The sequence below is a fragment of the Tetrao urogallus genome (genome assembly GCF_951394365.1).
Source record: "Tetrao urogallus genome assembly, chromosome: 35".
Taxonomy (NCBI): domain Eukaryota; kingdom Metazoa; phylum Chordata; class Aves; order Galliformes; family Phasianidae; genus Tetrao; species Tetrao urogallus.
The window spans coordinates 24,573-35,022 of record NC_136848.1 but is presented as its reverse complement, the minus strand read 5'-3'; the positions used below and the strand labels follow the sequence as shown (position 1 = coordinate 35,022).

General features: G+C 61.4%; 1 protein-coding gene across 1 annotated transcript; it reads left to right on the top strand.

The window, feature by feature from the left end:
- Positions 1-4,872: 4,872 nt before the first annotated feature.
- Positions 4,873-8,307, top strand: LOC306956635 (photoreceptor ankyrin repeat protein-like; the record flags this gene model as incomplete). The annotated part of the gene is made up of 4 exons (XM_079547903.1): positions 4,873-5,154; positions 5,721-5,850; positions 5,935-6,075; positions 7,508-8,307. The coding sequence occupies 4 exons, from the start codon at positions 4,873-4,875 to the stop codon at positions 8,305-8,307; spliced, it is 1,353 nt and encodes a 450-aa protein (XP_079404029.1).
- Between the last annotated feature and the right edge of the window lie 2,143 nt (positions 8,308-10,450).

Sequence of the window (10,450 nt, the reverse complement as noted above, 5' to 3'; positions counted from 1 at the left end):
TATGGGTCTGTGGTGTCCCTATGGATGCTTATGGCTCTGTGGCATCCTTAAGTGTCCATGGTGTCCCTATGGGTGTCCCTATAGGTCTGTGGTCCCTATGGATCAGAGGTGTCCCCATGGGTCCATATACCCTAACCCAATAACCCCCATACCCCCCAAATACCACCTAATACCCCCATACCCCCCATGCCCCCCCAAATACCCCCTATATCCCCCCATACCTCCCAATACTCCCCAAATATCCCCCATACCCCCCATTCCTCCATACCCCCCTTACCCCCCCAATACCCCCATATCCCCCCAATACCCCCATATCCCCCCAATAACCCCCATATCCCCCCAAATACCCCCCCATGCCCCCCATGCCCCCCCAAATACCCCCCATATCCTCCCACACCCCCCTTACCCCCCAATACCCCCATATCCCCCAATAACCCCCATATCCCCCCAAATACCCCCATACCCCCCATCCCCCCCCAATACCCCCCATATCCTCCCATACCTCCCAATACCCCCTCATATCCCCCAATACCCCCCCCAACCCCCCCTATACCCCCCATATCCCCCTCCCTCCCATCTCCTCCTCCAGTCCCTCCTCTCTCCAGCGCCCCCTGGCGGCAGCGGGCGGTTCTGCGCGCGTCCGCCGCCTCGTCCCCACGCGCGTCCCCGCGGCCCCACGCGTGACAGCGCCGCCGGGGGAGGGGGAGCGCGCATCCCCCCCCCCCCCCCCCCCTCCCCCCCCATCCCACCCCCTGACCTCAGGCGCCCGGCTCAGCGCTGCGGCTCAGGGACCCCCGGTGACCCCATAAGAGCTCAATCGGCTCCGACACCACCGGGGGGGGGAAGGGAGGGGGGAAATGCGGGGGTTGGGGGTCCGGGTCCTGGAAGGGAAAATGGGGACATTTTGAGGATATAGAATCCAATGGGGGGATTTTGGGGTCCGGGTCCTGGAAGGGAAAATGGGGGTACTGTAGGGACACTGAAGTTTTGAGGGGCTGGGTCCTGGAAGAATCACAGGGACACATAATCCAGGGGGGGGGGTTATGGGGTTTGGGTCCTGGAAGGGACAGTGGGGACATTTTGGGGACATAGACTCCAATGGGAGATTTTGGGGTCCGGGTCCTGGAAGGCACATGGGGGTACTATAGGGACACTGAACTTGGGAAGGGATTATTTGGTGTCTGGGTCCTGGAAGGGGTATGGGGACACCTCAGAGACACAGAATGCATTGGGGTTGAGGGTTTGGGTCCTGGAAGGGACATAGGGACACTTTGGGGACACTGAATTTGAAGGAAATTTTGGGGATCTGGGCCCTGGATGGGCTATGGGGACACTTCAGGGGCACAGAACCCAATGGGGGATTATTTGGGGTCCAGGTCCTGGAAGAGTCATAGGGACTCTTCAGGGATTCAGGGGTGTTGGGGGCTCTGGGTCCTGGAAGGGACAAGGGGACACCACAGAGACACTGAATCCATGGGGGTGGGGGGGGGGATCCAGGTCCTGGAAGGGACATCGGGACATTTTGGGGGCACAGAACTTAGGGGAGAATTTGGGGAGGGTCCGGGTCCTGAAAGAGACGTGGGAACATCGCAGAGACACTGAAATCAAGGGGATTTGGGGGGGGGTCTGGGTCCTGGAAGGGGTGTAGGGCGGGCACAGAGCCGGGTCCCGGTTGGGACGAGCAGCTGGGATCCTTCTGCTCCTTCCACGAGGCTGTGAGCGCAGCGACCGCCGGGATCCGCTTGGGAGCGGAGCTCCGGTTTGGGGCCTTTTTTGCCTTTTTCCATGAGAACGAGGGCAGAGTTCAGCCCCCCCCCAACCCATGAAAACACTCCGATCCCATCGGCCTCAAAACCTCCGGAGGCGAAATTCGGGGATGCCCCTCCGGCAGCTCCTGCGACGCTTTGCAGCTCTGCACCCCCTGCAGCTCTTGTACCCCCTTTGCATCTCTTGCACCCCCTGTATCTCTTGCATCCCCTTTGCATCTCTTGCACCCCCCTGCATCTCTTGCACCCCCTTTGCATCTCTTGCACCCCACTGCATCTCTTGCACCCCCCTTTGCATTTCTTGCACCTCCTTTGCATCTCTTGCACCCCCTTGCAGCTCTTGCACCCCCCTGCATCTCTTGCACCCCCTGCGGCTCTTGCACCCCCCTGTATCTCTTGCACCCCACTGCATCTCTTGCACCCCCTGTATCTCTTGCACCCCCTGCAGCTCTTGCACCCCCTGCGGCTCTTGCACCCCCCTGTATCTCTTGCACCCCATTGCATCTCTTGCACCCCCTGTATCTCTTGCACCCCCCTGTATCTCTTGCACCCCCTGCATCTCTTGCACCCCACTGCATCTCTTGTACCCCCTTAGCAGCTCTTGCACCCCTTTGCATCTCTTGCACCCCCTTTGCATCTCTTGCACCCCCTTGCATCTCTTGCACCCCCTTTGCATCTCTTGCACCCCCCTGCATCTCTTGCACCCCCCTGCATCTCTTGCACCCCCTGCATCTCTTGTACCCCCTTTGCATCTCTTGCACCCCCTTTGCATCTCTTGCACCCCCTTTGCATCTCTTGCACCCCACTGCATCTCTTGCACCCCCCTGCATCTCTTGCACCCCCTGCATCTCTTGTACCCCCTTTGCATCTCTTGCACCCCCTTTGCATCTCTTGCACCCCCTTTGCATCTCTTGCACCCCACTGCATCTCTTGCACCCCCTGCATCTCTTGCACCCCACTGCATCTCTTGCACCCCCTGCAGCTCTTGCACCCCCTGCAGCTCTTGCACCCCTTTTGCATCTCTTGCACCCCACTGCATCTCTTGTACCCCCTGCATCTCTTGCACCCCCCTCCATCTCTTGCACCCCCTGCATCTCTTGCACCCCCCTGCATCTCTTGCACCCCCTTTGCATCTCTTGCACCCCCTGTATCTCTTGCACCTCCTTTGCATCTCTTGCACCCCCTGTATCTCTTGCACCCCCTGCATCTCTTGCACCCCCTTTGCATCTCTTGTACCCCCTGCATCTCTTGCACCTCCTTTGCATCTCTTGCACCCCCTTTGCATCTCTTGCACCCCCTGCATCTCTTGCACTCCCCTGCATCTCTTGCACCCCCTTTGCATCTCTTGCACCCCACTGCATCTCTTGCCCCCCCCTGCATCTCTTGCACCCCCTGCATCTCTTGCACCCCCTTGCATCTCTTGCCCCCCCCTGCATCTCTTGCACCCCCTTTGCATCTCTTGCAGCCCCGCGGGCGGCAGCTTTGCGGCTGCAGGGGGCGTTGAGCTGCACGCGTGGCTCCAAAGGGATCGAGAGAACTGAATTAGCGCACCTTAATCAGCTTCACCACAGCGAGGCAGAAATTTGACGGCTTCCCAGGTTGACCCCAGCAGTGAAGCCACGTGGGGGGGAGCGGGGGGGGTTTGGGGCTGGGCTGAGCTGAGCTGGGGGAGGGGGGGGGAGGGGGTTATGGAGCAGCCCCACGGTGCGGACACCCCCCCCCCCCCCCCCAAAGGATCGTGCAGCTCAGGCTGTAAATCCTGCCCTGATCCGTCTGAGGATGGACGGAGCCATTTTTGGCAGCAGGTGGAATTAAAGGATCCGGAGCGGCTGAGCCCGCGGCGACGGGAGGGGAATCGCAGCCAGGGGGGGCGCAGAGGCTGAACCCCATACGGTGGGGGGGGGGGGGTTGCGGGGGGCGCAGGGGGGTTTTTCTCCCCGGTGGGAGCTGGGATGGCCTGCAGCCCCGCGAGGAACCTGAAGTGAAGGTGGGAGCGTCGCCAGGTGAGGCTGCGCGACCCCAATGGGGGCTTTGGGGAGGGGTGGCGCAGCTGAAGGGAGCTGCAAAGAATTTCCTCTGCTGAGGTCGCCGGTGGGGTTGGGGGCTGAGGAGCAAAGGGTTGAAGTGCGGCCTGGAGGCCCCACGTGGGGCTGCGGGATCCTGGGCTGCTGCTCTGGGCATTGCTGCCCTATGGCTGCTGGGGGTGCAGAGAGCAGCTCTGTTCACCCTACAGCTGCTGTAAGTGTAGCTCTGCCCTATGGCTGCCCTATGGCTGCCCTGTAGCTGCTGTGGGTGCAGCTCTGCCCTATGGCTGCCCTATGGTTGCTCTATAGCTGCCCTATAGCTGCCCTATGGCTGCCCTATAGCTCTTTGGGTGCAGCTCTGCCCTATGGCTGCCCTATGGCTGCTGTGGGTGCAGCTCTGCCCTATGGCTGCCCTATGGTTGCTCTATAGCTGCCCTATAGCTGCCCTATGGCTGCCCTATAGCTGCTGTGGGTGCAGCTCTGCCCTATGGCTGCCCTATGGCTGCTGTGGGTGCAGCTCTGCCCTATGGCTGCCCTATGGCTGCCCTATAGCTCTTTGGGTGCAGCTCTGCACTATAGCTTCCCTATGGCTGCTGTGGTTGCAGCTCTGCCCTATAGCTGCCCTATGGCTGCCCTATAGCTGCCCTATAGCTGCTGTCGGTGCAGTTCTGCCCTATAGTTGCCATATAGCCGCCCTATACCTGCCCTATAGCTGCTGTGGGTGCAGCTCTGCCCTATGGCTGCCCTATGGCTGCCCTATAGCTGCTGTCAGTGCAGTTCTGCCCAATAGCTGCCCTATAGCTGCTGTGGGTGCACCTCTGCCCTATGGCTGCCCTATAGCTGCCCTATAGCTGCCCTATGGTTGCCCTATAGCTGCTGTGCTGCAGCTCAGTTTGCTGCCCTATATCTGTCCCCCAGAAGGGGCTTTGCTGCCCCACACAGGGCCGCCACAGGGTTGGGTTTTTGCCCCACTCCCTGCCCATCTTGTGTCCCCACTTCCCACACCGGGGTCAGTTTGGGACCGTGACCCCCACCCCATACAGGCAGCACTGAGCCCAGGACCCCCCCAGCCCCGATGACCGATGAGCGGAGCAGAGAGCGCTGCAGCCGCCGAGCCTGAGCTGTACTATGAGGATGAGGAGGATGAAGACGATTCCAGCTCCGGCTTGGAGCCCTCAGACAGCAGCAGCGTCTGCTCTGAAGATTCGGTCTATCCCCCCTCGGAGCCCCCACACGGGGCTGGGGGACCTGGGGAGCTGAGTCTGTATCAGTGCTGCGTGCGCAACGATGCCCAGCTGCTGCGGGAACGGCTGCGGTGTGGGGTGGGCAGGGGGGAGGCCACAGAGCTGGACATCAACGGCAGGGTGAGTGGGGGGATCTGGGGGGGGCCTGGAGGATGCTGGAACGGGAGGAGTGGGATCCCAGATCCATGGGGGGTCGGGGTCTCCAGGGTTTGCATGAAGCCATGGGGCAGAATTTGGGGGGTAGGAGGGAGGGGTAGGCAGCCATGGGGAGCTGGGGACCCCAGGGTTCGCATGGGGCCATGGGGCTGAATGTGGGGCGTAGGAGGGAGGGGGTGGCAGTCATGGGGAGTTGGGGTCTCCAGGGGTCGCATGAAGCCATGGGGCAGAACTTGGGGGGTAGGAGGGAGGGGGTGGCAGGGCCATGAGGGGTCAGGGTCTCCCGGTCACCACGCAGTGGGGCTGCATGGATCAGTGGGGCAGAGCTTCCCCTTCCCGCCCCGCTCTGGGAACGGGCCGATCCTATAGGAGCCGGGGGGACGGGATGGCAAAGCCCCGCGGTGGGTCGGGATCCCCCAGACCCCATTCAGTGGGGCTGCACGGATCCACGGGGCAGAACCTCCCCATTTTGGGATTCGGGCTGTGGGGCGGGGATCCCGACCGGATCTCCGGCTCCACCCCCAAAACAGAACGGGCTGATGGTCGCCTGCTGCCGGGGCTTCGTGGACATCGTGCCGCTCCTCCGGCTCTGCCCCGACGTGGATGTGAACCAGCAGGACACGGAGGGCAACACGGCGCTGATGATGGCCGCGCAGGCAGGTGGGCACCGCGAACCCGCGGGGGGGGGTCGCCGAGGATCCCTCATTAAACACAAGAAAGGTGTTTTTTTCCTCTGCTGCTCAGGGCACGTCACCATCGTTAATTACCTCCTCAATTATTTCCCGGCGCTGGACGTGGAGAGGCGCGACGCCCGCGGGCTGACGGCGCTGATGAAGGCGGCGGTGCAGGGCCAGCGCGACTGCGTGACGGCGCTGCTGCTGGCGGGTGAGAGCCGTGGGAGCAGCTCGGAGGTGTTTGTGCCCCCCCCCCGGGGGGGCTCAGGGCTGGGGAGGGGGCTCTGGGCTCGCTGATGTGGTGGGGGGCAGAAGGAACCCGAACCCAACCTGGTCTGTGATCCTAAGGACCGGTCCAACCCAACCCGTCCTGTGATTCCATGGTTCTGTGATCTTTAAGGACCTTTCCAACCCAACCATCCCATGCTTCTATGATCTTTAAGGACCCTTCCAACCCAACCGTCCCATGCTTCTATGATCTTTAAGGACCCTTCCAACCCAACCGTCCCATGCTTCTATGATCTTTAAGGACCTTTCCAACCCAACCATCCCATGCTTCTATGATCTTTAAGGACCTTTCCAACCCAACCATCCCATGCTTCTATGATCTTTAAGGACCTTTCCAACCCAACCATCCCATGCTTCTATGATCTTTAAGGACCTTTCCAACCCAGCTGACCCATGGTTCTGTGACCTTTAAGGAATACTTCCAACCCAACCCATTCTATATTTCCATGACCTTTAAGGACCCTTCCAACCCAACCCATTCTATGATTCCATGGTTCCATGGCCTTTAAGGACCTTTCCAACCCAGCCATTCCATGCTTCTATTATCTTTAGGGACCTTTCCAACCCAACCATCCCATGCTTCTATTATCTTTAAGGACCTTCCCAACCCAACCATCCCATGGTTCTTTCATCCTTGAGGACCTTTCTCACCCAAACACAGCCATCCCATGGTTCTGTGCTCTTCAAGGTCCCTTCCAACCCAACCATCCCATGGCTCTGGGATCTTTAAGGACCTTTCCAACCCAACTGACCCATGGTTCTGTGACCTTTAGGAATACTTCCAACCCAACCCATTCTATGATTCCATGGTTCCATCACCTTTATGGACCTTTCTAATCCAACCATCCCACAGTTCTGTGCTCTTCAAGGTCCCTTCCAACCCAACCATCCCATGGTTCCAGGACCTTTAAGGACCTTTCCAACCCAGCTGACCCATGGTTCTGTGACCTTTAAGGACCCTTCCAACCCAACCCATTCTATGATTCCATGGTTCCAGGACCTTTAAGGACCTTTCCAACCCAACCATCCCATGGTTCTGTGATCTTTAAGGACCCTTCCAACCCAACCCATTCTATGATTCCATGGTTCTGTGACCTTTAAGGACTGGTCCAACCCAACCATCCCATGGTTCCATCGCCTTTAAGGACCTTTCCACCCCAACCATCCCATGGTTCCATGACCTTTAAGGTCCCTTCCAACCCAACCATCCCATGGCTCTGGGATCTTTAAGGACCTTTCCAACCCAACCACCCCGTGGTTCCCTGATCCTAAAGGACCCTTCTGACCCGACCGTCCCATGAGCTCCATGTTGGTCTGACGCTTTGCTGACGCTTCTCGCACCCTCCTGCCCCCAGGAGCCGACCTGCACGCCGTTGACCCCATCAAAGGGAAGACAGCCAGGGAGTGGGCCGCCTTCACCGGCCGCTTCGAGACCACCGTCCGCATCCGGACCCTCCTCCGGCGCCCACGGGCCGAGCAGTTTGGCACCCATTACCTCCCCGAATGGCCGGCGTTGGCCGGGTTGGTGGCCAAAGCCCTGAGCCCCAAATCCCGCAGCCAACGGCTTGCAGAGAAGATCCGCTCCCTCTTCACCTTCCGCATCCCCCGCGACCCGGAGGAGGACGGCGTGTTGGACCACATGGTGAGGATGACCACCTCCCTCGCCAGCCCCTTTGTGAGCACCGCTTGCCGAACCGTCTGCCCTGATAGCCCACCCCAAGTGGGCAAGAGGAGGCTCTCGGTGGCGGAGATCCTCCAGGAGCCTGGGGCAGCGCTGTGCAGTGGCCAAGCGGCGGGGCAGAGCCAAGCGGTGGGGCAGGGCCAAGCGGTGGGGCACGACCCACAAGTTGGCAATGGCCGAGTCGCGTTGGACCGAGCGGCGGTGGAGACGTCACCGCGCTGTCGCTGCTTCCTGGGCTTCCTCCCCCGGCTGCTCCGCGCCGATTCCATCTTCCCCGGGGAGCGCGTGCCCAGGATCAAGCTGAGCAAAGCCAGCTCTCCTCCGGCCTGCGGGAGGGAGAGGAGACCCCGCGTCCGGGACAAAGCGCTGCTCCAGCCACCCAAATGGAGATACAAGGAGCTGAAGGAGGAGAAGCGAGCAGCCGAGGAGGCGGAGGGGGAAAAGAAGAGGAAAAAGGGGAAGAAGGGGCACTGAGGTGGGGGTGGTCCCCTGCAGACCCCTCTTCTGCTGGAGGTTTTGGGGTGGCCGCCCGCCCTTGTGCCGTCGCTTTGGCTCTGCTGGCCCTGTGGCGCTGGGTGGGATCGTGACGGAGGGGTCCCTGTGTTCTGGGTTGGGATTTTGGGGGGTTCGGGGGCTTTTTCCTTTTGCCTCTTTGGTCTCACAGAGATCTTCATCTCATGGGATGTGACATTAAAGCAGAAGGGTTTGAACAGCGTTGAGCGAGCAAATGGAGCCAGGGGCTGCAGCGAGCATCTCCCATATGGGACAACCCAACAGCTCAGGGAAGAGGGACCCCAGGACCCTTCTCCTGCCCCCATGGGGACCCCCACCCTTCTGGGGACCCACGCGTGCCACGCAGCCGCTTTTTGCTGCTCCCCAGCTGTGATGGCAGCGTGGATGTGGGGTGCCAAGCTGAGAGCTGCAAACCAAGCCCCAAAAATGCAAAGAGGGGCAGCGGGGTCTCCACCCTTTGCCCTTTGGGGTCAGCGGGGCCGATCCAGGCTCTGCTCCCTGGGCTCATTTTCAGTCCCCACTCCCAGGGGCGCCGCTGCTGCAGTGCCAAACTGCCATCGTCCACCCCATGGTGACCCACGGGGGGGAGGTTCTGCTGGGACCCACCTCCCCCCCCCCCCCGTGGTTGCTGTGGGTTTGGTGGCGGCTTTGTGTCGCCGTCAAACAACCAAACTTCCTCTTTTGGGAGATCTGTGCGATAGCAGAAGGACCTCAAAGCGCGGCGGCGGCGGAGCTGTGCTGCCAAGGGGGGGGGGGTGGGGGTTGGGGGGGCTCTGGGAGGGGTCGTGCTGTGGGTTGGGGGTCGCGCTGTGGTTATTTGGGGCTCACGGTGCCGTTTGGGTTCACAGTGTTATGGGGAACGGGGCTCAGGCCCTGCCTTTGCTTAGGGGAGAGGGCGCAGCGGGGTGTGGAAGGAGCAAAGTGAGGCTGCGATACGGGGAGGGCAGCGGGGGGGAGGGGGGTGTGACCCCATTTGGGGTGACTGAAACTGCAACCACGGGGGCAGCAAAAGGGGAAGGAGCGCTTCCTGTGCCTGCGCTGTGGGAACGGCCCCGATGGGCGCATCCCAGGGACGCACGCGGGGAGGGTGGTGGCACACGGGGTCCCCTTGTCCTGGGCCCAAAGCACAGTGACCCTTGTAGGGCCAAAGTGACCCTTGTAGGGCCACGTCCCAGCGCCATAAGGGACGGTGGCACATGGGGGACGGTGCCATGAGGGGGTTGTGCCTATGGGTCCCTTCGTCCTGGGTCTGGGGCTCAGCACCCCCCACAGGGCCGTGCCCCAGTGCCATAAGGGATGGGGGCGCGCGGGGGATGTGCCGGTGGGTCCATAATGGGGATGGTGACATAAGGGGGACAGTGGCATGTGGGATGTGTCCATAGGTCTCTTTGTCCTGCATCTGGGGCACAGCATCCCTTTAGGACCACATCCCAGTGGGACGTGGGGTCCCTTTGTCCCCAGGCTGGGGCTCAGCATCACTTATGGGGCCACGGTTTGCACCCTCCCTGCATCCCCATCACACCGGGCGATGGCAGCAGGTGATGGGAAACCCCTTTACTCCTCCATCGCCTCCCCAGCCCCATAGGGCTTGGATGGTGATGCAGTGGGACAGCAGCGTCCCTCACCCCCCGCGACCCCCAAAGCTGTGCTTGAGGTGGGCACAGGACCCCGTGGATGCTGCGCACGCCCCACAGAGCCCCCCCACGGCTCCATCCCGCTGGGAAATTTGGGATAACACAGGGAAAGGGCTGGAAAAGGGCCGGAATGGCACGAGGGCACAGAGCAGGATGGGGCCGATGCGCGGGAGGAAGGGAGGCAGCGCAGGGCCGTGTGCTCAGCAATAGGAAATGCTTTATGAGCCGAGAGCGGTGGAGCAGAGCCAGGCAGGAAGAGGCAGCGAGGAGGAACAGTTTTTGGTGACTTCTCCCACATCCCGAACACAGAGCGCTCGCAGTGGGGCCGGGACGGGGCTGAGCCGTGTGGGGGGCGCAGAGGCGGCCCTATGAGGATCTGTGGGGTGTGGGGTAACGGTGCCGGCATCCCCGGCTGAGCGCGGCATCGGGATGCGGGATCCGGAGCTGGGAATCGTCCCCAGATGCTGTAG